At 51.4% G+C, this 26,608-nt stretch overlaps 1 protein-coding gene across 1 annotated transcript in view; it reads left to right on the forward strand.

Annotated features, from left to right (window-relative positions):
* The window catches only part of PNPLA1 (patatin like domain 1, omega-hydroxyceramide transacylase), a gene marked incomplete at its 5' end in the record, with an annotated part of 39,061 nt that extends 12,453 nt beyond the window's left edge, over window positions 1-26,608 (forward strand). Inside the window, 9 exons of the mRNA XM_081140069.1 lie at window positions 7,666-7,898; window positions 9,325-9,390; window positions 10,575-10,784; window positions 11,856-11,916; window positions 17,976-18,524; window positions 21,244-21,322; window positions 22,389-22,514; window positions 25,687-25,792; window positions 26,537-26,608. Of these exons, the coding sequence (XP_080996195.1) occupies window positions 7,666-7,898; window positions 9,325-9,390; window positions 10,575-10,784; window positions 11,856-11,916; window positions 17,976-18,524; window positions 21,244-21,322; window positions 22,389-22,514; window positions 25,687-25,792; window positions 26,537-26,587 (1,481 nt within the window). The 3' untranslated portion in view covers window positions 26,588-26,608. The remainder of the gene's footprint in view (window positions 1-7,665; window positions 7,899-9,324; window positions 9,391-10,574; window positions 10,785-11,855; window positions 11,917-17,975; window positions 18,525-21,243; window positions 21,323-22,388; window positions 22,515-25,686; window positions 25,793-26,536) is intronic.

Genomic DNA, 26,608 nt, shown 5'->3' on the forward strand with positions numbered 1-26,608 from the left:
CATTGCCTCCTGCACACCCCCTGCTGGGGATCGAGCCCCAACCCGGGAATCAAATCGCCATCTCCTGGATCATAGGTCAATGTTCAACCGCTGAGCCACACCGGCCAGTCTGGAGAACCTTTTTTCTGCCGAGGGCCATTTGGATATTTATAACATCATTCAAGGATCATAGAAAATTATCAACTTACAAATTAGCTATGAAAAAGTTCCTAGATTTATTGAATTTCCAGTCCTGCCTGCGGTTGCCTTGGCAGGGCCAGACCAAATGATTTCACAGGCCCCGAGAGCCAGATGTTCCCCACCTCTGCTCTAGAGGGAGTCCTCCCGTCTCCCAGGGACATCTAAGCCCTTAGGAGGTGTGCCTAAACTAACTCCTAGAAAGGCTGATCCCTGGCCTCACAGTGGGGACAGAAGCTCTGAGAGAGGGAGAGCGTGTCCTCTCTGGTGCAGGCAGTGAGCTGTGGTGCAAAGAACACTGGCTTTGGGACCCTCGGGGATTCGAGGCGAGGCTCCGCTGTTTTTCAGCTGTGTGACCTTGAGCAAGTTACTGGTTAAGTCTCAGCTTCTTCATCCATAAAGAGGAGATAACATAGCACTTGCCTCAAAGGAGTGTCATGAAGGTTAAATGGACAGTGAGGCCCAGGGCCTGGCACAGAGCCTGGCACCAAGGGGGAACCGGAGAGTGACAGCTTGTAAGAGCAGTAAACAGTGCTGTGGATTTCATGAGAATGTCAAGACTCATGTGACATGGACGGAGAGGGACGCAGGTGACACCCAACCAAGTGAAGTCTTGGGTGGATGGAACAGTGAGTAACTCCAGTCGGCAGAAATGAATTTCAATTGTCATGGTTTTGAAAGAGGGAGGCATGGGCGTTCCTCGACCGTGGTGTCCTGATTTGAGCAGGTCCCAAATGAGGAGGTGCTCTGACATGGCTTTGTTTGTATAGCAGAGCCTCCCCTGGAGGTCCCTCGACCACACACACCAAAAACAACTCTTAAGACTGGACAGTGACTAGCTCACAGCTCTTGCACTAGCCCGGCGTCCCCTCTGTAGTGCAGGGAGCATCTGTAGGGTGGTAGGATGGGCCACAGCCTGGAAGGGGGTAGTGGTTTCCACGGTGAAGCAGAATCCCAAGGGGAATTGTGGGTCCACCAAAGAAAACAGTCAGAAAGAAAAAAGCAGGGCAATGGCCCTGAGAACATTGTGAGGCTCCAGAGAACTTTCTAGACACATTTCCTCTCTGCCTGTTTCATCTCAAGGTGATCAGCAAGTCCTTCCATGGAAAGCTGGGGAGATTGTGCCTGGATTCTGGGGGAGACACACACAGGGGCAGGGTGAGGGCCCAGGTCCTGGGAAGGGGAAGACAAGGCGCCTTGATAGGAATACAGGCCACGAACCAGTAGGAGGCACTGCTGTTTCCATGGCAACAGGATATAAGACAATCTGAACTTTTAAAGCTAGTTCTTTAGTAAACTTTAGGGTTTGAAAAAGGTATACATGGGAGACTTATTATCCATAAGAAAGTATTTGTGTGTGTGTGTGTGTGTGTGTGTGTGTTAAGTGCTTACGAGGTCAGAGTTGTTTTGCTTTTGGCTAAAGGCTATAATGCATTCAGAACAGAGTGAAAAAATGAGTTTTCTCGTACGTTCTAGCTCTGGCTTATGCTGACATGACTGTGAGACCTACGTATGTCCATCGTTTATCCATCTCTCCAGCCAGCCAGCCAGCCTTTCGGCCCTAGTTACCGAGCTTAACCTTTCCCTGAGCTGGACTTCTTGCCTGTAAATGAGAGGACTGGTCTAGTCTAGTGTTTTTGGTTTGACCCAGGCTCGGAGAATCATAGGAGCGTCAGAGCTGTGCATCCTGGGGCTTCCTTCCCAGGGTGCGGGGGCAATCGGACGGGGCTGAGACCCTGCTTGGCTTCCCCCCCGGCAGCCCTGTTTTAAGATGTCCTATATATTGACTTTCCACTTGAGGTTTCTTTTCAACAAAGGCTCCCTGACTGAAAAAAAACCACTGCCCGGAGGGCCTCTGTGGGCTTTCCGCAGAGACACTGCAGCGACACTGCAGCTTGAAGCCAAATTGTTTTCAATCGATGGCCCTGCAGTGTGGGATACAGAAATAAAGTGGCGACCAAACCGGGGGCGCTGCCCCTCGGGGGTCGCTGTCACTGGGACTAGAAACTGAGATGATAAGCGTGAAAACCTGCCTGAGCGGGACCCACAGGTTCACACCCACCGGGAAACGCAGCCGGCAGTTCAGGCTACAATTAGGGGCCAGGTGGGAGCGGCAGATTTCCAGGTCTGAAAGCCGCAGGGCTTTCCTGGGGGGCAGCTCTGCTCCCCGGCGCCTCCCCAGGGGCTGCGGCGTCCCCGCCGCGCGGTCCCCAGGGCGCTCCCCCCAGAGCCGGCGCGCTGCGGGAGGCGCCTCCCAGTGATTGGCTGAGCCGGAGGCGGTTGCTAGGCGACCGGTCCGCAGGGGACCGGGCCCTGCGGAGCCCCATCCTCCACCGCAGACCCATCCCACGCAGCCCTGGGAACGGGATCCCCAGCAGTTTCACCTGTTAGCTGACAAGCGCCCATCTTTCTAGGGTTTCTCGCTGAGCACGAGGCCTTGCTGAGGCCGGGAAGGAAGCCGCTTTCAGTCTGTGTCGCCTTGAATAGCTGCTGCTCTGTCTGGCCCTCGGTGTCCTCCTCCCGTGGCTGGGGTTCATCCATTTATTCATTATTCATGTGTGTATTCATGTTTATTACATGCCTGTCGTATTCCAGGCGCTGTATCAGGTGCTAGGGACAAAGGGACGAATGACACAGAGACCATCCTTGCTCTCACAAAGGGGGGAACTTTAGGCACTTAAGCAAATAAAGAAAATAAATATCTCATTACCCCTATCCCTCCCCTTCAATGAATTTTCAGTCCCCCCTTTTCCTACCAGATCTGTAGGGCCCCCTAGGTGACAGGGAGGAGTGCCGCAGGCCACCGTGTCTGTACTACCTCTCGCCAGCCCTGCCCATGCTCGGAAACAGAGGTGCACACCTTCCTCTCTACCGTGCTTTTCCTCTGCTCTTCTGCACACACACGTGAGCCTGAGCACACCCGATAAGGCGTGGGGCAGGGACCATTGCCCCCTGTTCAGATGAGAAAGCGGAGAGGCAGGAACATGAAGGAGGCTTTGCCATGGTCACCTGGGAATGACCGGCATACTGATATTGAGCACTTGCTGTGTGCAGGCACTTTCAAAACTACAGCCTTGTAACAGCCCGGTAAGGTAAATATTATTGGTCCCATTTTATAGGTGGCAAATTGAGGCTGGAAGAAGTTATGTGACTTGCCAGTGATGGCCCAGATAGTATGTGGCAAAGCCGGGATTGGAACCAAATCTGTCTGGCTCCAAAGCCTGAGCTCTTTCCAAGAAATGGATCTGGTCACAGAAAAGAGTAAAAGACTCCCTGAGTGGCTGAGATTTGGAGTAGCTTCCAAATGGCCTCAGAGCCTCCCAGTGCCAGGATCTTATTTATTTTCTATTGGAGTTTTTAGCACTATAGAATCATAAAACCTGGTGAATTAGCCACACTTACCAATATAATTAACTCTATTATGTATCTGTTTGGGGTGATCTTGCCTTCAAGCTTTTATTGGGAAATTAAGTCAAGCAGCTCTTCCTTGTGAGCATGCCCATCATTTGCTTTTCCTTCCTGTCAGGTTTTTATTTTCCTTTCTTCACACACTGAACAAACACTGAGCACCCACTAAGCATCGTGGGCGAGTATGGCCCATCCCTGCCCTGGAGGAGTTCCCAGCTTATAGCAAAGGCTTCTGAAGGGCCTTCTATGGCTAACGCACCATGATAGGCTACAGAGGGAGAGGAGGACCACAAGGACCAGCCCTCAGAGAATCACCTTCTGGGTTCTGGAGACAAACACCACCCTTAGATGCTTTCACCCAAAGTTGCAAAAGGAATTGGAGAATGTGGGCTGGGGGTGGGAGCAGCCAACCTTGAGTTTCCTCCTGTGCTGCTTTTAAATCCTGCCTTGCTGTGGTCAGTGTGGGACACTGTGTCTCGGAGCCCAGCAGCCTGCAGCTTGGAAGGAGGCCTTTAAACGGGAGAAGGTGCTGGAAAGTGCAGAGATGCATAAAGAAGCAAGCTAAATGTATCCCTCCTCGCAGCTCCCAGCAATTGCTATGCTTAGCACTTGACTTTCTACCAACAGAGACTTGTTAGGAAAAGAGAGAGAGAGAAGGAGACGGGGGTGGGGGGAGGGCTCCAAAGACAGAGACACACAGACAGAGACCTGAAGAGAAGCAAGGAGAAGGAGAGATAAAGGCATCCTTTGGTACCCATCCCCGTGAGCAGCAGGAAAGGATATTAAATTAGGCACCTGAGTGGGAGAAATCAGACAATCTTCTGTCCCCTACCCCCGGCTACATGATTCTGGCTAGAGCATTGCTACTTTCCAGATAGCACTGTTTTCAGATGTCAGTATATTGGAGATGTCCAAACTATTTCTATTATCTTGGGCACTGCTCCACCACCACCCCTGACTAGCTGAGTTGATTGTAAATTGACAATATACAAAAGCCATGATTAAAATAGATATTACAAGACTAAATACACACATGCCTGTGACCCAGCATCCCCACCTCTATTTCCATGCCAAGGAAAATAAGGAAGGACACAAGCAAAGAGTTTAGCATGAGATTATTAATTGTAGCATTGTTTATAAAAGCAAAGAGACAAACTAAATAGCTGACCCCTTTTGGGCACCCACCCAGTAAATAATCTTGTAACCTTACAGTAGCTTCCCATGCTGCTTGTAAATTAGGCTATAAGTGGGTACTTACTGATGGGAAAGACGTGATTTATTGGGTGAAAAAAGCAAGTTACAAAATAGTGTAATTAGATTGACTCCTTAAAAGCATTTTGTAAGTAAGAATAAATATAAAATACATAGTTTGGAAAGACATAAACCAAATAAATGTTAACCTCTGGGTGGAGGGATTCCAAGTCATTTTAAATTTTTTCTTTTTGCTTATCTGCATTTAAAGCAAATTTTCTTTCACAATGAACATGTATTTCTTGTGCAATAAGAACAAACTTCCTTCCATCGGTCCCAGCGAGCTCCTCCTGCGGGGATTCCAGGGGTGCTTGGGCAAACTGAACCAGGTGCTCCTGGCTCCCAGGCCTTGTGGGAAAGACCACCAACCCTTTTGTGACCACTTCCTGTTGCTTACTAAGAATTCCACAAATAGCCTTGGCTGGGTGGCTCAGTTGGTTGAAGAGTCACTGAAAGGTTGCAGGTTCGATTCCTGGTCAGGGCAAATACCCAGGTTGCAGGTTCAGTCCCCAGTCGGGGTGCATGCAGGAGGCAACCGATCGATGTTTCTCTCTCACATGGATGTTTCTGTCTCTCTCTCTCTCTCTCTCTCTCTCTAAAATCAATAAAAACATATACTTGGTGAATATTAAAGAATTCCAAGAACAGCGTGTCCCCACCCTGGTTTGACTCCCCACCCCAGCCGGCCTTGTAGTTGAGAACTCAGTGACCCAACACCTTGGCATCCAAATGCCCAGTTGTTTCATAACCTGCTGCTGGGTTGGCCGCCGCTCTCCCTTCAGGGACAATGCTGTTTGTACAAGCTGGCACCCGGCAAAGCTAACCTCGCTAAGACTGCAGGGCCTTCCCACCTCCCAGGAGCACCCTCCCCTCTGAGGGGTGACAGCTAAGACGCTCCACCGCTCAGGTCAGTCCCTACTACACATATACATGCAGCTGTGATTCTAAATGTTGGTGAGAAAAGGCTGTCACCATGGCAACCCAGGCTCGCTCAGCTTCTGAAATCAGTCCGACACCCAGGGAAAAAAGGTGGGGTGGGAGTCAGGGCAAACTGGCTGCCTCACCTCAGGAAGGACACTTAGCATTTCTCTGACTCAGTTTCTATACCTACAAAGTGATTCGGAAGCTAGGAATTACCTGTGAACTGTAAAACGCAAGGGGAGTAGACCACCACTAGCTTTGGTTTGGCCCCAGATTGCTATATGTGACTCTGGGCAAATCACTTAACCTCTCTGTGCCTCAGCTGCTCTATTTGTAAATAGAAAACAAGATTCGATGTGATAACTTCCCAGATATCTTGTTGGGCTCCCATGAAGATCCCAGAATCTCAAAATCAGAAGGAATCTTAGCCCTAACTGCCCATCCAGGAATCCCTTTGATAAGTTCTCTAACTGAGGTACTTGTCCTGCCTCTGCTTGATTACCTCTAGTGGCAGAGAGCTCATGACTGCACAACTTCCCAAAAAGCCACTGCTACATGATACTGATTGTAAGAAAGCAATCATCCTGTATAGGATGTTGCATGATTAAATATTTGTTTTAAAACTTTTGCAGTCCTTTTCAGAGCCATTTCCACTTCTGATTTCCCAGAGAGTTTCCACACAGTAGAAATTAGCAGCAATCGGTAGGAACCAGGTACAGGCCAGGCTCTGGAAGCTTGCAGCTTAGTTTAGTGGAAGGAGTATGGGTCACACACTCTAGGTTCAAATCCCACTTTGTCCACTTACCAGATAGTTGACCTTGGGCAAGTTATATTACCCCTCCAAGCCTCAGTTTCCTGACCAGTAGAGCGAGGAGAGAAATGCCTGCCTCATAGTATTGCTGTGGATCAAGCATGATGTCACCTCTTAGCAAGCTTACAGCTCAAACTTCCCGGTGGGATTCTGGGGATTGGAGGGGGCAGGTTACACCCTCCTCTACCACCCCCCAAACAACGCATCTGCCCTCCGAGCCCCACCTGGCACCTGTGCCCTGGCTGGGCTCCTCTTAAAAGGAAGTAGAATGTTGTCTCCCCCTCCTGGGGCGCCTGCAGCACACCCTGGCACAGCTGTCTTCCCTGGTTCGGGGCCTTCTCCCCCTTGGGCCTGTTCCAGAGGCCAGAAAGGGAAATGATGCCATGGTTTCAGGACAAAATTCACCCCTCCCTGTAATTCATCTGCCTCAGGGCCAGCACCCCCTCCCTGCACACAGATTTAGCAGGCACTAAGCCTGTGCCCCAGGGTGTCCCTTGGTGAAGGCTTTCAACTGGGTCAGTGGCTTTTTTGTTGTTGTTTTAATATATCTTTATTGATTTCTGAGAGAGGAAGGGAGAGAGAGAGAGAAACACCAATGATGAGAGTCATTGATCGGCTGCCTCCTGTATGCCCCCTGCTGGGGATGGAACTGGGATCTCCTGGATCCTAGGTCCATACTCAACCCCAGAGCCACGCCCGGCCTGGGAACTCTGTCAGTGTTCTGATGGGAATCTCACCTGGGACATAAACTTTCTAAGACTCCAGAAGAATGCAGTCTGGTGGCAGACAGCCAGGCATGGTGACGGGAAGCTGGGGAGAGCTATTTGGGCTAGGAAAGTGGTCCTTTGCCTCAATGTGAACGGAGTCGGGATGCCTGGCTCTGCTTCTGCCATTGACTAGCTGTGGGACCTCTGGAGCCAGTGGCTTAATTCTTCGGGCCTTGCTTTCCTCCCGGCCAGAGTGACAGGTGGGCTCCTGAGCCTCCCTGCTTCGGAATTCTAGGTCTTCCATTTGTTGGGTGCAGGATGAGATGGAAAATCCTGTCGGTCTCTTGGCCACCAGCCGCTGACCGCCCCTCCTCTCTGTCTCCTCCGCAGATGAGTACCTCAGAGTCCTCAACGTGGGTGTGGCCGAGGTGAAGAAATCCTTCCTGGGGCCCCTGGCCCCCTCCTGCAAGATGGTGCAGATGATGCGGCAGTTTCTGTACCAGGCCCTGCCCGAGGACTCCTACAAGGCGGCCACCGGGAGGCTGCACGTGAGCCTCACCCGGTTCACCGATGGAGAGAGCGTTGTGGTTTCAGAGTTCACGTCCAAAGAAGAGCTCATTGAGGCGAGGGGGCGGGGCCTGGGTGGGAGGGGCTGGGAGGGGCGGGGCCTGGGTGGGGGCAGGGGGGTGGAGTCTGGGGGTCCTGTCCTGCTTCTCCTGATGGCCCCGGGATGGCCGGCTGCCTGCCTTCCCTTCTCTGCTGCTCTAGCCCTTCCCTGTCCGCCCTCCTGCATCTCTTTGTCAGGCCCACTGTTCGAGGAGGCGAACAGAGAGAAGTCCAAGACAAATCCCACTTGGTCACCATCCTCTAGGCTTCAGCACCCAGAGTCCCCAGGGCCCAGCCCCTCCTTAGGCCTCTGCGCTGCCCTGGTGCTAATCCTGAGTGTTACCAGAAACGGTGCTGTGTCTCCTCTTGGGCCTCCAGGCTGAGCTGCAGGGTGTCCCCCTTGCATTACTCCCAGTTTGTGGGAACAGCCCTCCTCTCTGCCCCTCTCTTCCAATGGCCCTTGACGAAAGGATTGAATCATCACTAAATGGGTATCACCTATGAAGTTCACTCTTACTGTTCTGGTGTCATTAATATAACTTTTAGCTGTGAGTTACTATTGCTGGGGAGTGTGGGGATGTACCCAATTTTCTTTCATGACAGCGGGGTTAAGCTGCATGACCCCTCCCCTCCCCTGAATACAAGGCCCTTGCCACCCATCCTCACATCCCCACACCGGCCTGGCCATGATCCTGGGGGTGGAGGGTGAACAGGCAACGGGCATGGATACTTCCTCCACCCACCTCACGCCCGCCGGGGTTTGTTGGCACCAGCTCTTCAAGACCTTTCTCTCCAGGCTTTTTCCACCACCTCCCACTCCCACCCACGCCAACCAGAGCAAACCACACACAGAGCAGCCCTTTGTGCCTTTGCACCTGTTGGGCCCTCTGCCCGGAGGCCCTTCTCTCCTCACTGCCCTGCACCTGCTTGAGAAGACTCCAGTCACTCCCCCCAGGGAATGTTCCTTCACCCGCCCGCCTCACACACTCCTTGGTTGGGTGCCACAGTGCCCTTGCTCACCTCCATCACAGCACCTGTCACCCCTGTACTGTCACTTACTTGCTTGCTCTCCCTCTTTCAGCACTTCTGAGGGTGGGCATCTCACCCTCCTTGATGCCAGGGCCTGGACCAAGCCAGAGACACATCGACAGTTGTCGAATCCCATTGGATTGACGGAAATTCGGTGCTAGAAGGGACCCTGGACATCACTGAGGTCACCCTCTCCCTTTAAAGCTGGGACATCAGGCCCAGACTGACCAAGCTGGTTACCAAGGACCCAGCTAGTCAGGGCCAGGACACGGACTGAACTTGGGAGGGAGGCAGTGCCTCCACCTTGAGTTTAAGGAAGGCGAGGCTGGCTGTGTCCCAGAGGCCCCCAGGTGCCCCTCCCCCATCCCCAGTACCCACGGCCTCAGGCATCTCAGCCCTGTTCTCCCCCCACAGGCCCTGTACTGCAGCTGCTTTGTGCCCGTGTACTGTGGTCTCATCCCTCCCACTTACCGCGGAGTGGTGAGTGCTTTGGTGTGGGAAGGGGTGAGCCAGGACCCAGGGGTGCCCGGGGCCCCTGTGACCCGCATCTGGGGGAGCAGAGGGGTGGTCTCAGAATTCAGCGGAAAGATCAGGAGTTGGAAAGGTTCTTATGTTTTTCTATTCAGAGTTCCCAGCATAGGTGGATTTCTGGGGCTTTAAGGTGAACTTTCCCAACTGGGTTGGGCTTCTCTTTGGACGTACCAGTTGATTACTGAGCCGGGCAAATCAAGGGGCCACAGGCTTTCCAGATTTTCCCAGACTCAACAGAAAGCATAGATATAGACCCTGCACCATTGGGACCTGGAACCTTGAACGATGGGGACCTTTGAGGTCATCTAGGCTAGTGCCCCCCAAACTTCCATGTGCCCATGAATCACTCAGGGGTCTTGAAAAATAATGCAGATTCTGCCCCAGATCTAGGGCAGGGCCTGAGGCTGCACCTCTAACAGGCCTTAGTGGCCGCCAGTGCTGCTGGTCCGGGACCACACTCTAAGTAAGAGGGTCTGACGCACGCCCCTCCTCGTTTCATATACAGAGACAATGAGATCCAGGTAGGATCCTGCTAGTAGATGGAGCCCAGCTCGTGTGTCGCCTGTGTGCTTCTCAGTTACCCCAGAGTCAGGGCCTCAGCATTTGTGGTCCTTTGTTCACAGCTGAGGAAACAGAAACCCCAGAGGGGAAGGAACTGGAGGGTGGTCGTGGTGGCTGTTCACAGGTGCTCCGGAGAGTGTCAGGGGTGCTTGACCTCAACAGAGGGAGGCGGTGGGGACCCAAGGTGGTCTGGAGATCGGCTATTTCACAACCTGCTGAGGCCCACCATGTGTGCTCCTCAAAAGGCCATGGGGACAGCTCCATTCCCCAGTCCTGCCCTCAGCAGTGGAGGGGCAGCCTGGGAGGAGTAGCTGTGACAGGGAGCATTTGCTCCTGCTTTAGCCAGTGTATGGACGCCCCTCCCCACAGAGGCCTGGGAGCCTCATCTCAGCACCAGTACTTAGGGGAGCCCTGCAGAGACAGAGCCCCAGGCTGGAGTCCAGAGACCACCGTGATCTCAGGCACCCCACTCAGCCCCCAGACCTCACTGTCAAGGCTTGTCCTTGGTGTAGTCCCTGGGTGGGGAGGGGACCTCTGATGCAGGCGAGCACTTCTCGCTCTGCCCCCCACAGCGGTACATCGACGGGGGCTTCACGGGCATGCAGCCCTGCTCCTTCTGGACCGACGCCATCACCATCTCCACCTTCAGCGGGCAGCAGGACATCTGTCCCCGGGACTGCCCTGCCATCTTCCACGACTTCCGCATGTTCAACTGCTCCTTCCAGTTCTCCCTGGAGAACATCGCCAGGATGACCCATGCCCTGTTCCCCCCAGACCTGATGGTGAGAGAAGGGGCCTGGAGCGGGAGGGGAGGGGGATGGTGGCGGGGGCTGGGGTGCAATGGGGGAGCCAGTGGGGTCCACTCAGTTCCCCTGTGTCTCCTCCCCTCAAATGGTCCCTTAAACTTCCTCCTAGACCTGTGTCCTGGCCTTTTCACAAACGAGCTATGTGACCTGAGCAAGTCCCCCCAGGGCTCCCAGCCTCAATTTTCTCCCTTGTAAAATGGGCGGTCAGAATGGCTGATGGGATGTTAACTGAACCTTTCCACTCTGATGTGCAGTGTCAGGTCAGCAAACTACGGCCCGGGAGTGTTTTTGTACAATCTGTGAGCTGAGAGTGGGCTCTCCATTTCTAAAGGGCTGTAAAATGGAGTGGTGAGCACACAATGCAGCGTACAGATGATGTTATAGAATTGTGCACCTGAAACCTGTGCACAGTTTTGTTAACCAGTGTCACCTTATTAGATTTAGTAAAAAGGAAAAATAAAATAAAAAAAAACAAAGGGCCGTAAAAAAAAAAAAAGAAGAAGAGGAAGAAATGACAGAGACTATATGTGGCCTGCAAAACCCCAAATAGTTACTACCTGGCCCTTTATGGAAAAGGCTTTGCGGGCAACACCTCGTGTGATCCTTCAGCATCGCCTGCCATAGATACTATTATTACCCCCATTTTACAGATGAAGAAACTGAGGCTGTGAGAGGTTACAGCCACATAGCCACACAGCCAGTAAGTGGCAGCACTGGGTTTGAGCCCAGTCTCCAACCTTCGCCCTTCACATGGTCCACACGCACGTCCTCTGCTTCCGCTGGCACCCCCTCAGCGCCTCCCGCCCAGGGGACGTTGGCGGGCAGGTGTGAGTGGCTTTCCACACTCCCGCAGTGTCACTGTGGACACACGGCCAGGCACCGCTCCCAGTCCTTAGCAGACAGTCATGGATGGGACTCTGGACGGGCACATTTTGAAGAGCCCATAAATAAAGCTCCAGAGCGGCGAAAGCAGCTGCTCGGGGTGAGGGGACCGCGGAGTCGCTGTCGCTGCAGCCTGATTTTCTTCCTGGTGTGCCCACCTTGCAGGTGCTACACAATTACTACTACCGAGGGTACGAAGATGCCGTTTTGTACTTGAGGCGGCTGAGTAAGTACCATGTGGAGCCCCAAGGAGGGGGGGTCTGGAGGATGGGCAGACAGGAAGGAGAAGAGCTGAGCAGAGGAGCATGCCCCCAGGTTTGTGACCTGGAGTGCCCCTCACCCCGGAGAGCCCGAAATGGGTGCGGGGACTGAGAGCCCGCGGTGTCCAGGACAGGCCCCTGTGGCCAGAAACCAGGATCTCTGTGCAGGAGCTTCTAGGTTAACTGATGGGACAGTGTGAGGGCTGGTACACATACGTTTCTGGATTTAAAACTATATTTAGGAAATGCATAGCTTGTATCTTCTAGTCTCATGTCATTTCATTCTCTTGCATTTTAATTCTCTTTTCAGTAAAACCGTATTGTTAATGTAGAACTATATGGACAGGTTTATGTAAGACTTTGAGTGACATATTGCTCAACGAATGAGAGGGAACAGCCCTGCCCTGGGTTGGCTTGGAAATCACGGTCCCCACACCTGCGTGTTCTCTGTGATTTGGGTAGAAGGAAGATTCTGATGACACTTTAACATGACAAAGGTCATGGCAAGCATCTCTGTTAAAAGGAAAGAAAAAAAATCTTTTTCATATTTAATTTCCAAGAAAGGGATTCCTGGGTCAAAGGGCGTTTACCTGTGTTCTGCCCTAAGTTTTTCCCATGTTGCCACATGGTCTTTATAACTGTCCTTTGGGGCTGGTTCATAATATTCCATCACAGTTGTACAGAAAACTTTGCTTGATCATTTCTTTGAGTTTCCAAATGTTCACTATTCTAAGCAATGCTGTGGGGTACTTTTTGTGTGTATAGATGTAATTTTGGGAGTGAGATTAAGGGGTTGAATGAGGGTTTTTTTCCCAGAGTATGTCAATTTTTCCCCTTCAAAATTGCTTCCTGCTTTCCCAAGCTCCCGTCGAACTGACTCTTTACTTTCTCCTGGGTCCTTTCTCCCAACAAGAGCAGATGGAGACAATGTGGGCTCCGGAGGCCAACAGCCTGGGCCAGGATTCCTGTCCCTCCAGCTGTGTGAGCTCAGGGAAATCACTCCCCCTCCCTGAGTCTTGGTTTCCTAATCTGTAAAAAGAGTTTAGATCCTAGTTCCTGACACCTACCAACTGTGTGATCTTGAGCAAGTAATTAAGCTCCTGAGGCCTCAGTTTTCTCATCTGTATAAAGGGCTAATCATGGAACTTACCCAGGGGTTATTGTGAAGATTAAAGGAGCGAAGCCACATACAGCCCTCAGCACAGTTCTCAAACAGCTGGTAGCTCTTGCTGAGGACATCAGAGTGCCGTGTCCTTGCCATGGTCAATCCAGTCCACTCTCCACTCTGACCTCAGAGACAGGCCCCTCTTCTCACGTCTCTGTAGGACAGACTCCTCCTAACCCTGACTCTCCTCTGACAACTCCCCCATCTTCATTTACACAGCTGACAGCTGTGAAAGGTGAGCTCCAGGTATCCAAAAAGGTGAACTACATGAGGGGTGTTATTGGGGGGGTAGAGATGGGACCTCAGGAATAGGAGGGGCTGGCTGGGGCCTAGGGTTCTTTCTGCCACCAGCTGGGGAGCCCCTCCACTCTCTCCTCAGTGACGGTGTAGGCTGGGGCCTTGGGATTTAAGGGATCTCCTGTGATTTGGGGCTCAGAGCTTGGAGCAGACACCAATTGCCTGTCCCAGGAGGCCCCTGTATACCCCAGGTTGCAGCCTATTACCAGGCTACTCTATACCCGTGTCTTCCCTAGAAATTTTCCTTTCTCTTCCTCTCGGGGCAGGCCCTGGGGAGAGTCACCAAGTGGGCAGTGAAGCATCTCAAGTCTCGAGTCTCCCCCATTTCTCAGTAGCGCCTTCTTCCACCCTTCCACCTCCCGGGGAACCTTCCCCACTCTTCCACCCTAGCTGGCGTGGACGTTTGCCCAGGTATGAGTGGTGGTCCCAGGCCCCGGCTGAAACCCTAGTAGCAGCATTTCAGGCTTGGCCCCCTGACCCGGGGCGGCCTATGGGGAACGGCGGATTTCCCCACGGCCCGGGGCTGCTCCCGGGGGAACACACAGCTCTTGGGGAGGCCTTGTCCCGCGCTGGCCACCAGCTAGCTTGCTGCTGTTCCAGGGTGCCAGTGTGCGCGGCCCTCTCAGGGCAGGTTTCGGTGCCACCACCCAAAGCCCCTTGGGTCTGGTGGGGCTGGGTTTGCCTGTGTCCCCAGATGCGAGTGGGAGGTACTGATACAGCTGAACACGGCGGTTTTAATCCCCACCTGCCATCTGGGGACAGAAAGGGGCGTCCACTCGGCCTCCCACCCACCTGCTTCCTGGAGGGGGCAGCTCCCCAGGAAGCCGCACCCACAGGTGTCACCCTCAGCTCCTCACCTCCCACCCCGGCCCCTCCTCCTCACTCCCAAGGGCTCCCACTCACCTGCTTTCCTGCTGCTGGGGAGGCCTTCCTCTCCACCCTCGGCCTGCTCGGCAGTGGCCTTCAGCCAAAGAGAAGGGCAGGCCTGCCGGGGGGCTCGAAGGCCCACACCCCCCACAGACATGGGCATCGGGGTCCCAGTGAGGTCAGAGCTCAGAGGACGCCACGTCTAAAGATAGCCATCTGGCGCCCAGGCACGTCCAGCCAGACTTACCTCCCTTCTTCCCCCTTCCCTTGCTTCCCTCCCCCCTCCCTGCCTCTCACAGTTGGATGCGTGTACACACACACACACACACACACACACACACGCCTGTGAAACAGCAACACAATCAGGATGGTGACCAATCCATCACCCCCAAAGTTTCCTGGTGCCCCCAGCGGTTCCTCCCACCTCCCCCACCCACCCCCAGTCCCCAAGCAACCCCCGACCTACTTCTGTCATTACAGATTCATTGCATTTTCTGGAGTTTTTGATAAATGGACTCTTAGAGTGTGAAGCCTGATTTTTGCCTGCGTTCTTTCCCTCCGCGTAATTATTCTAAGGCTCACGCATGTTACTGCGTGGCATATATATAGTGCATTCCTGCCTACATTCCGTTCCACCCTGTGAATGCACACGGTTCACTTAGACATTCACCTGTTAAGGGGCATTTAAGTTGTATCCACTTGGGGCTATTATGAAGAAAGCTGCTGTAAACACTCGTGGGTGCATCTTATTTCTCTTGCGTAAATACCCAGGAATGGAATGATTAGATCACATGGTAGATGTGTTATATATATAAATCAAATTATATGTAATTATGATAATTACATTCTATTATATAATTACATATAATTTGTATATATAAAACTGTGATAAAAACACTACATAGAATGTACCACCTCCTGTTTTAAGTGTACAGCCCAGTGATGTTGGCCTTTCTCACATGGTTGTGAAGCCAACCTCCAGAACTTTTCATCTCACAAAACCGAAACTCTGCGCCCGCTGGCCAGGGCCCGCCCATGCCTCCCTCCCCCGAAGCCCTGGCGACCACCATTCTCCTTTCTGTTTCTACAGGCTTGATCACTGTACATCCCTCCCATGGCGAAGCACACAGTATTTGTCTTTTTGCAACTGGCTTAGTTCACTTAGAATGTTCTCAAGGTTCGTCCGCGTTGTAGCGTGTGGCAGGATTTTCTTCATTTTCAGGCTGCATAATATTCCAATGTGTGTGCCACATTTCCTCCATCCATTTACTCGGGATGGACATATGGGCTGCTTCCACCTCTTGGCTGTTGTAAATAAGGCTGTAGTGGACATAGGTGTGCAAATATCTCTTTGGGATTTCATTTTCAGTTATTTTGGATATATGTGGAATGAGGCATATTCCCATAATGTACGTTTAACTTTTTAAGAAACCACCAAATTGTCTTCCAAAGCAGTCGTATCATTTTACATTCTCACCAGCAGCATATGAAAGCCCCGGTCTCCCCCAATTTCCCCAACACTTGGTAGGGCAGGTCTTTTCCTTCGCGTGGTGTCTTACTGAGGTTTGGATTTGCCTTTCCTGCTGACTAATGATGCTGAGCATCTTTTCATGTGCCTGTTAGTTGTTCAAGTAGCTTCTTTGGAAGTGTCTGTTCAACTCTTTTGCCCATTTCCCCCTAGACCTGTCATAAGTTTATTTTTTAGAATAGTTTTAGATTTACAGAAAAAATATGAGAATAGTACAGAGTTTCCATACATTCCACATCCAGGTTTCCCTATTTCATGTCTCACATTTGTTAGATGCTATAGTAGGGTGCATATATAATTTGGTACATAGTATGGCCTATTATTTGCAACTAATGAACTAATATTAACAAATTATTATTAACTAAAGTCTATTCTTTATTCATATTTCCTTAGTTGTTGCCTAATGGTGTTTTTTTTCCGGATCCAGGATCCCATCCAGTTGTCATGTCTCCTTCGGCTCCTCTTGTTTGTGACAGTTTCTCAGACTCTCCTTGTTTTTAGTGGCTTCGGCGGGTTTTAGTGGCCAGATGTTTTGTAGGGTGTCCCTCAGCCGGGGTTGTGGGCTGGAGGGAGGAAGGCAGCAGAGGCGAGGCGCCCTTCTCGGCACAGGATGTCCGGGGCGCGCCGCCCACACGACATCACCGAAGCTGCCGCCCGTGGCCACCTGGCTGCAGGGGGTTGTCAGGTTCTCCGGGTGAAGGTACCCTTTCTCTTCTTTCCATCGGTGCGTTTTGGAAGGAAGTCTCACCCTGAGAAAGGGAGGCGTGATTCCCCCTTTCGAAGGCCAGGATGTCTACGTAAAGTATTTGGAGCTCTGCACGGAACCTTGGTCTCCTTCCCCGCCACTTAACTCCTGGATACTTAGGTGATCCTTTAGGGGACTAGTCCGCTCTATCTTTTTACTCAGATTGTTCCAGCTTTGCCTCTTTCAGTTGGCTCTTTTGCCCATTTGAAAAACTGAATAGTTCATTTCCTCATTCAGGAGCTTTTATGTATCCTAGATAAATGCCCTTTGTGAGGAATACTGTTTGTGAATATTTCCTCCCGGCCCGTGATTTCTCTTACCAGCAGCTTTTGCATCTACCCCAGTCTTGCCTGACTTGCCCTAGGCCCCCTTTCCCTGTGTCCTGACTCCACCCGGCCCCTCCCTCTTCTGACTCCGCTTTCCCCCCTGGGAAAGCTCCCCCAAGCCACCAGCCCAGCCTCGGTGACCCCCCACAGGTGGGGCTCCCAAGTGCATGTGTCTCCCTGACCCTCATCTCTCCTCTGAGAGCCAAACCCATTCACACAACGGCCCACTTGTCATCTCTCCTTGGGCATCTCCAAGGCCTCCCAAACTCAGCATGTCTCAAAACAAGGTCATAACTTGTCTCCCCACTTCCCCACCCCCGGACCCCTCCCTCCATGGTCATATTCTCAGCAGACAGCACCAGCACCCATCTGACTGTGCAAGCCACCTACCTCCCCTCACCCCCCAATCAGTCCATCACCAATTCTCATTCATTCTGCCTCCTAAACAGAATCTTCTGCCTCCTTCTACCTTCTTCCAGGTGTAAGCCCCAAACACCTCAGCACCCTGACAGGTTTCCCTGGGTCCCCATGCCCTTGTCAGTGAGTCTCCACACAGCAGCCACAGTGACCTTGTCAAAACCAGAGTCAGGTGGGCATCTCCCGGCCTAGAAGGCTCCATGGCCTCCATGAAAATCAAGAGTCCTCAGTAGTGCCTGCTGGCCCTTGCGAGATCTGGTCCATGGGCCTCCTCAGCCCCATCTCCCACCACAGCGCCCCACCCTGGCTCCTGCCACACCGCCTTTCAGGCCCTCAACAACCTGGTGCCCCTTCAAACCTGTGGCCTTTGTGCATGCTGTTCCCTCTGTCTGAAATGCTCTTCCCCATCCCACCCTGGCCATATCCTGGAACACTGGCCTTCAGATCTCAGCTTAAATGTCCCTCCCTCAGGGGACATAGAAATGCTCAACAAATACCCCCTGAATAAGTGAATTAATCCACAATCAAATACTCAGTGTAAATTCAAGTAAGTAAAGGAAAGCCATTGATGAGAACTGATTGTGTTTATGAAAATAATTTGGAAAATCATTTTTTGCAGACACCATGCCGATGTCAAGGTTGGTAATGCTGCCTGTGACCCATGCTCTTGTTTTTCCTAGATGCCGCTTACCTTAATTCTCCCTCCAGGAGAGTGATTTTCCCCCGGGTAGAAGTGTACTGCCAGATAGAACTCGCTCTTGGCGACGAGTGTCCTGAACACAGTAAACCAAGCCTCCCACCAGAGCAGGCCAGTCTGGAAGAATCCGATGGCCAAGGTCCACTTGTGTCCCCACCTGTACAGACACCTGAATCCACACGTGAGTGGCCTGTAAAGTCACCTGTTTCACCACCTGTCTCTTCATTTGAGGAGTCACCTGCGTCGCCACTGGCCTCTCCATTGTCACGTTCTCCAACTGACTCACCACCTATATCACTCCCAGCTGTCCCCTCACCGCCCAGCTCAGCACGGGGTCTTTCACCCATGTCACCACAGCGGCAGGTACAACTGACTGGATCCCCACCCGAATCCCCACCCTCCCAGTCATCTCTGTTGCTCAGGCCGCCCCTGGGGCCTCCAGCTGGGAGGACACCTCAAACGTCGCCTCAGTGTTCTTCGACATCACCTGCACAGCCACCCGTGGAGGAACTGGGCTCAGGGCAGCCCCAAGGTATGGACCTTCTGGCTCTTCAGGGCTTTCTTATGTCTGGAGCCCCCCGGCAAGCATATGACAACATGGTGGCCGAAACCATTGCTTCCGAGGGCTGCGCAGGCGAAGTCAGCCGTTAGCTATAGAGGCTCTGCCCGGCTTGAGGACAGGGAACCACAGGAGGGCACGTACTTGACGTTTGTTCATTTCCTTAGTCCAGTGAGTCTCCAAGTGTGGTTTCCCACCAGCAGCGGCGCATCACCTGAGAACTCACTGGACAGGAGGGTTTTCAGGCCCTACCACAGACCTAAATCACAGACTCAGAGGGTGGACCCAGCTGTCTTTTCTACAAGCCCTGCAGCTGATTCTTTTGCCCGCTTATATTTGAAAATGCTGTTCTGGTAAATTTTATTGTGAACGCCACTGTGCCAGGATGGTCTGTGGGTGGTCTGTGGACACTGCCAGTCCCCTAACTACTTGTTACTAGTTCACAATGAAATGAGCACAGAAATTGAGAGTAGCATTTAGAAATGTTTATAGCAATAAGATAGAGCCACGGTGCCGAAGAACTTTCCTAATTCTTTTGATTGGATTTCACAAGAGTATCGGTCCATTATGGATTGTAAATAAGATTTTTAAATACCTGGTTCTTTGCTGCAGATAGGTTGAGAGGCACTGTTCTAGGGGCTGCAGAGATGAACAGTACAATTCCTCACCCTCAGGAAGTCTTCCCCCCAGCAGAGAGAATGGCATGGAAACCAAACTAAAAAATACAAGATAAATTAAGTTCTATATAACTAGTATTCACAGAGAATACTCTCACTGCTCTCTGGGGGAGTAAGGAAGGCTTCTTGGAGATTGTCATCTCCAAGAGTTGACATGGGTGGGATACTGACCATCATGGTCTGTGGGATGGGATTGGATAGAGTGAAAAGACCATTTCAGATTTTGTTCATTCTAGAAGCTCGGGTGCAAGGAAGGAAGGTGCAAGGTGAAACCAGACACAATGGGTCTGGGCTGCCTGTCACTACTTGAGCCAAATTAAGCAGAGACAGGGTTGAATCATATGTGAGCGTTTATTCCAATAATGCCGGCAGTATGGGAGAGCAGCAGGTCGTCCTGTAAATTCTGCTCTAACACCTCCTACGAGCTGGCTGATTATATAGGAATAGAAAGAAATGCTGCATGGGTCCATGGTCCATGTGTCTCTTTCCAGGATCTTGAAGCGCGATAACAAGGTAGTTAATTTTCAATGGTGTTAAAAACAGCTCTACACATTCGTGGGATCAGAGAATGGTCAGCATTCCTGAGGCAAACTCCTGCAGGGGGTCAGGGTCCAGGCACAGCAACCAAATCAAAGTGTCTCCTGTCCTTTGTCTGTTCTCAAAATGCATTTTCTTTTCTGAGCAGCGGACCCATCCAGACCCCAATGTGTCTATTTTTTTACAGCTCTGTCTTTCTTCTTGCAGCACACCCTCCAGTTTCCCAGGGTCTGTAGGAAAACCTGTTATCTATAGTTAGTAAGGGGAATAATCGTTAAAACAGCTGTGGTCCCATTCTTACTGTGTGGCCTTACCCCCTATCAAAGGTACATCTGGGATGAAGAGGATACCTGTTTGGCCGCTGTGGATGGTCAGGATGGGGCAAAGAGACAGGGCCCTGATCGTGGAATGAAGCCAGGTTGTGGGGTCCTTATGGTCCATCAGCCAAACCTCCATAGTTATTAGGGTCAACAGTAGCACAGATTAGCAAGCTTTCCTTCTTTTCAGATCTGCCCAAGTCACGGTGACGCTTTCTGTGGAATAGGTTTACTTTGATTCTTTTAATCACCATGAGACAAAAATATAAGGATATTAAGAGTCAGACAATTGGTCAAAGTGTTTCACATGCTCTCTTATTTCCTGTTAAATAAAATGTCTTTATTTTATGTTATCACACCTGTGCCTACAGGTGGCCACCTTCAGGCACCTGAGCAATCCTGGGCCCTGGGTGGCATTCCTCACTCATCCTGGGGTGGACAGAGGATACAGAGAGCCCAGCGCTTCTCGGCTGGGGCGATTTTACCCCCAGGAGACATTTGGCAATACCTGGAGGCCAGATGCTGCTGACCTTCCTGCGATGCACAGAGCAGCCCCACAATGGTCAGGCCCTCATTGTCCGTGGTGCTGAGGGTTACAGCCCCAGCTGAGCCTCTGTGACAGCCTAAGCCATGCTCTTGGGGGTGGGATACCGCAAGAAACCCTAGGAAAATCCGTAAACAAAGGAACCGCAACTAGATTTGAGATATCCACCAGGCCCCCAAATGAAAGGACTTCAGGTAGAGGAATGTAAACAGATTCCATATTATTTTTATTCACATGTATTACATAATTATATGTTAATTGTTATGTTTTACATATCCCCATACTCTGAAGACATGCAAAGAGCTTACCTAAGAACAGTGGTCATAAAACGATTAATATTTTCTATTCCAAGAAAAAGGCAGTGCATAGAGCAGGTGGTGGCAGGCCCAGGCCCCTGGGGGTTTTTTCTGAAAACTTTCCCTCACACGGCTGCTTGCGAGGGACCGTTGATAATGCTCGACGGAGGCCCAGCATCGGCCCTTCCACAGACGCCACTGCCTTGTAGTCAAGTCCAACAATAAGATTGTGGTCCTAGGCTACTGTTATATCAGAAATGACTAAGTGCCCCTCCCCCCGTCGCCTCACTCCATCTCCTACCTTTTTACTTTTGGCTGTAGTTCCTCCTGCCTCTTTGAACCCCCAAAGCGCCGCGCCTCTGGTGAGCGTGAAGGAAGCCAGCAGCCAGCAGGATGCCCCGTAAGTTTCTCCCTCACCGAGGTCGTGTTCTGTCCTTTGATGGGGGCAGGGAGGGGGGAGCCGCTCAGTGACAGTTTCCATCTCATTAGCTGCCCCAGGAACACTGGGATCCTTTCCTCTGCTCTCTTCTTTAGTGGGGACAACGTGTGGGACACCGGCCTATTCACGCTGACCGCGTCGTTCCCTTCAGCGCCCTGCTGCGCACGCTGGGCATGCACCTTCCCGAGCGCACTGGGCCTCTGGGGACATCTCAGTCCCAGGGAGCGAGCAGGCGTGCTGCTCAGCCCTGCAGCCGCTGGGCACCATGAATCGAGAGCCTCCCTTCATCCAGATCATTTTCTATCAGCCCAATAAGGAGGCTGACGGTCCTGTGTTGTAGATTGTCCCCAGAAAAACCTTTCTTTTCAAAAACATGGGCTGGGCCATGTCACGTGTACTCCATGATTATCTTCGCAGTCGTTACAAGAGGGCCTGGGGGGGTCTCTCTGTTTTTAAGCTCCCAGGCTCCCTTACTGGCTGGAAAGCAATTGGGTTAGCCAGTGGAAGGCACCAGCAGGGTCAAGGGTTTTCTGCCCCCCAACCTCACCCCTGCCACGGGGCAGCTCTGGCAGCGGCTGGCCTTCTCTGTGGCCACAGAAGCAGGGATTGGGGGAGCAGGGCCTCTTACTTTTGATGTTCCCACTCCATATCATGTCATATCAAATACATTAAAATAGACCTGTTTCTTTCGCTTAGTATAATTTTAATTATAGAACTTTTTGAAAGAGTTTTCATAAATTTAATAATTTTGTGCGTGGGCCTAAATTATGCATTTTATTCACATCATTTAAACTTTATTGCATTGACAGATGACTATAAAAGTTTGAGTTTCTGTTGACCAGTTGGCATATGACTCAGATACATATTCGTTGATTACAAAATAAAGGTCTCTGGGGAAGCCTGACGCTCCCAGGGCCAAGAATCACAGCGCTGGCGTGTCTGCTGCTTTCTGAGTTAGGGCAGGGACCTGACAGTGAAGGACACCTGACAGGTCACTAACACACCACTACCGCCTTTCTTTGCCCAGGGCGAGCCCTGCTGAAGACTCCAACTGGGTGAACAAGGTTTTCAAGAAGAACAAACCAAAGACAAGTGGCACCAGGAAAGGCTTCCCAAGACATCTGCGATCCAAAAAGCCAGGCAGCAAAGCACAGTGAGCACGACTAATGTTTCTCAAACCCCGCACGCAGGAGTCGCTTTGGGAATGGACTGCAGGAAGATTACCAGGGATGGAGAGGGGTCAGGAGTGGGGGTCAGGAGCTGGGCTTTGGAACAGGACCCCTGACCTGCCATGGTTTCGCTCAGTGAGCGCGCTCAGGACACGTGGTCTCTCTGAGCCTCTGTTTCCTGATCTGTGAAATGGCCACCTCAAGGCTGTTGTGAGCGTTTAGTGAAGCCAACTATGTACATTGCTTCGCAGAGAGCAAGCTGTGTAGCAGTCAATAATTAGTAGGTGCCATGCCTATATAACTGCCAGAGGTCGACTAGCTACCTCTCAGCTTCTGAACAGAATTGTGACCCATGTGACTCTCAACACACAGAGCTCTTCACTGTTCCCTCTGGCAACTAAAAGCCCTAACCAACGTAGGCCCGCTTCCTATAGCTTTTGGACTATATTACATGGGCATTGATTAAATCAATTGACATTTATGGAGCACCCAATAAATGCCAAGCACTCTTCTGGGCTCTGGGGAAATCAAAGATGAATTAAACTCTCAACTTTCAAGAGTTTCTCTTGAACTTTGAACTTCAGACCAAAGACAAGAATAAAACCTACTAATTTGATGAACCGTGAGCCCCATATAAACCAATTCTTAATTTTTTACTGAGCCAAAACATTGTTAAAAGCACATTCACACACACACACACACACACACACACACTCTCTCTCTCTCTCTCTCAAGTGCAAAATGCCAGCCTCAAACATGAACCAAGCCAGGTAGCACCTGTAATTATTTTGCTGGATTATCAAAGTATTCCCCCGAAACGGAACAGACCCGCACTGCTATTTCATTTGCTCCAAGTCTTTATTGCTCAGATAAATCCCTGACTCATTTTAAGGGGCATCCTTCCAGGTTGCTCCTGTCCTGGGTGGGGCCCCTGGGTAGGCAGAGGGATGTGTTAGGTAGATGAGGGTCAGAGGCTCACCCCGGGGGGGCGGGGGGGGTACTTGGTGGGTGGTGGGGAGGACATTCTCAGAGCTGCCACAGGAGGCGGGGCAGACCCACAGGCACTTTCTAGATCGAAAGGTGGGCAGGGAGGGTGCAGGGCGCAGCAGGCAGGTGGCGGCCCCTGGTGGGCACTGGCCAGTGCAGCCTGGGATTATTCTCACTGCTCCTTGGTGTCCAACTCCAAGACTCCATTGACCTTTTTTTCTTTAAAATATATCTTTATTGATTTCAGAGAGAGGAAGGGAGAGGGAGAGAGAGAGAGAGAGAGAGAGAGAAACATCAATGATGAGAGAGTCATTGACCAGCTGCCTTCTGCTAGGGATTGAGCCCGAAACCCAGGCATGTGCCCTGACTGGGAATCGAACCCCAATCTCCTGGATCCTAGGTTGATGCTCAACCGCTGAGCCACGCCTGGCCTGGCCTTCGTTTACCTTTGAGTGTCCACATATCTGTCCTGGGAGCTCAGGTCATGAGAATGTAGGCAGGTCTGCAGTGGGTGTAGAGAAGCCTCCCTGGCTGGGAGCCAGGCCCAGACTCAGGTCCTTGATTCCCAGGCCAGGCCTCTTCCCACACGTCAGAGCAGCGGGAACTATGCAGCTCAGCCAGAGCGGCCTTGGTTGCTAAACTTCTAGGAATCAAGGTGCTGTATGAAAGCAGGCTGCGGTCAAAACAAACGCAGCAGCATTCATAAGCTGTGAGAGACTGTCGGCGGGTCACGCGTGCTGTCCGCGATGCTCCTTCACAGATCAGGTTGTGAAACCGATGATCTTAAGCAATTCCACACAGATTTTCTTCTCTGAGCTTCAAAGACCAAGGCAGGGTGCAGAAAAGAGAAGCTCAAAGATGTTAGGCATAGAGAAAGAGGAGTGATCTGCTCATTTCCTCTCAAACTACAATCACAGGGACACTGTCACATCCATGGGCTAGTCCCATGTAAACTCTTGGTCCCCGGCTGATATCCCTCCCAATAAAGATGAGAGAGGCTGGAATGAAAGGTAGAATGTAGGTGTTCCATATATTAATGTGTGTGTGTGTGCGCACACACGCATGCATGCACACACTTTAAATCAAATGTTTACATTCATATTCTGATGTGGGTTGTATTAGTCAGTTATTGCTGCTATGATAATGCTGCATGAAAAACACCCCACACCCCCTCAGTACATTACAAAACAAATGTTTGTTTTTCTCTTTCTGGGCCTGTGGGTCGTGTGGGATAGCTATACTTAGGCTACAGGCTGGGGTCAAGCCTGCTCCCTGGCCCTTTCGTTCCAGGACCAGCAGTTTTGCCAGAACTGTCCTTTTCTGGAGCATGGTCAGATATATGTATCAGCATAGTTTCTCTCTGTTAGCCTTGCCTGTTCTCCAGTAGAGTTCCGTGGTCATCTCACTTGGGTTGTGTGGCCTCAAAGTGGAAAGGGGAGAAATTGAGAGACTGCCCGCAGGCTACAAATGGAGCAGGAGGAGGCCCATCCTGCTAATTCCTACTCAGATTTTCCTAATTGCTACCAAGTGTCTCAGACTCCCCAAATTTCCACTCCTTGAGAACCTCTCCTTGAGTTACTATGGAATTTCCACCAATTCAAATGTGAATGTAATAATAGCAACTAAAATTTATATAGTATTACTGTGTCCTAAGCACTGTGGCACAGAGATTAAGTAACATGCTTAAAGTCACACAGTTGGTAGATGGCAGAGCTAGGATCCGAATCCAGGTGTCTGTGACCAGGTGTTGACCACAAAGTGATACAGCCACCCAAGGTAGCCACCCAGAGCTGGAACTAGAGTCAAAAGTCACAGAGTCTAGTCCTAGTTTCTCCATTTGGGCAGGGAGAGGCCTGGAGGTGCACTCAGAGGTGCACAGGGAGACATGGCAGGTCAGAGTGTCATGCTAAGGATGTTGGACTTCACCCGTGGTGCTGGGGAGTCATCACAGGGTTTAAGCAACAGAATGACACAATCAGATTTGAAAATTATCCAGGAATATGCAATTTCACATTCCAGCGTTTCTCCAAAGTGGGCTCAGCAGGTGTCTTCCTGCAATTTCCCAGAGAGGGCAAGTGACTTGCCCAGGGTCACACAGCAGGTAGAGGAAAGTTTGGAACCCAGGTCTTCTCATCCCTCACATGTGCCTCCTTGGCTTCTCACATCCAGGTCTGCTCCCTGCCCACTCAACTTCTCTGTGCTCTCCACTTCTAAGACTGTTTGGGTCACCTACAGGCCTCATCTCAGCGGGATCCAGGAATGCAGCTGCCCTGAGGTGTGGAACCCCCCCCCCCACGGTGTCCCTGGAGGCCGGGCACTGTCTGCCTTGTCCCCAGATGCTGTAGTGACCCCTGAGCACCCTCAACCCAGTTTCCTTTCTGCCCCTGGTCACAGTCAAGGCTGACACTAGCCCATGTAATGCCTGGTGCACTAATTAAACAATCCCTTCCGAGAGAACGTGACTGCCAGCTGCTGGAAGACTGTCGTAATACACTGCTTTTGTTAAAACGATTGACTGCCAACTGCTAGAGAGCTGTGTGAATGACATACAAAGCTACAGAACCGTGTAAATAACTCTTAGAAAGTGGCACAAATAACATACGACATAGGATGTCCATGCAGTGCCCACCCCTTGTGTCGGCAGTGTGTCCTTCAGTGCGCAGTCTGCACAACTGTGCTCGGCACCCTGGGGTCTCTGCCTCTCCCCCCTCCTGAAAACCCAAATACTAGCCGGACTTTTGCAAACCCAATAGTGTTTCAAACACTCTTATCAACTCCTGCTCTGCAAGCGGGATTCTCCATTTGCAAAAGACCCTTGTATAGTAAAGGAAACCGTCCAACTGGCTTTGGTGTAAATGAAGAGCTCCCATATGGACGCACGAGGTGGGGCCTGGCTACTTGCTCAGGACTCCCCGAGGGGCAGGAAACTGTGAGGCTGTGAGGAATGTTCTCACTGGAAATAGGGGAGGCAAGTGCTAGATGAGGGACTTAGAAATGATGAATCTTGTCCTTTCTCTAGGAAGCTGTGAGCCGAGAAAGAAAACTGGAGCTGGACCAAGAGAGAACCTGACGACCCCAGGCCGAGCCATCT

The sequence above is a fragment of the Miniopterus schreibersii genome (genome assembly GCF_964146895.1).
Source record: "Miniopterus schreibersii genome assembly, chromosome: 6".
Lineage (NCBI taxonomy): Eukaryota > Metazoa > Chordata > Mammalia > Chiroptera > Miniopteridae > Miniopterus > Miniopterus schreibersii.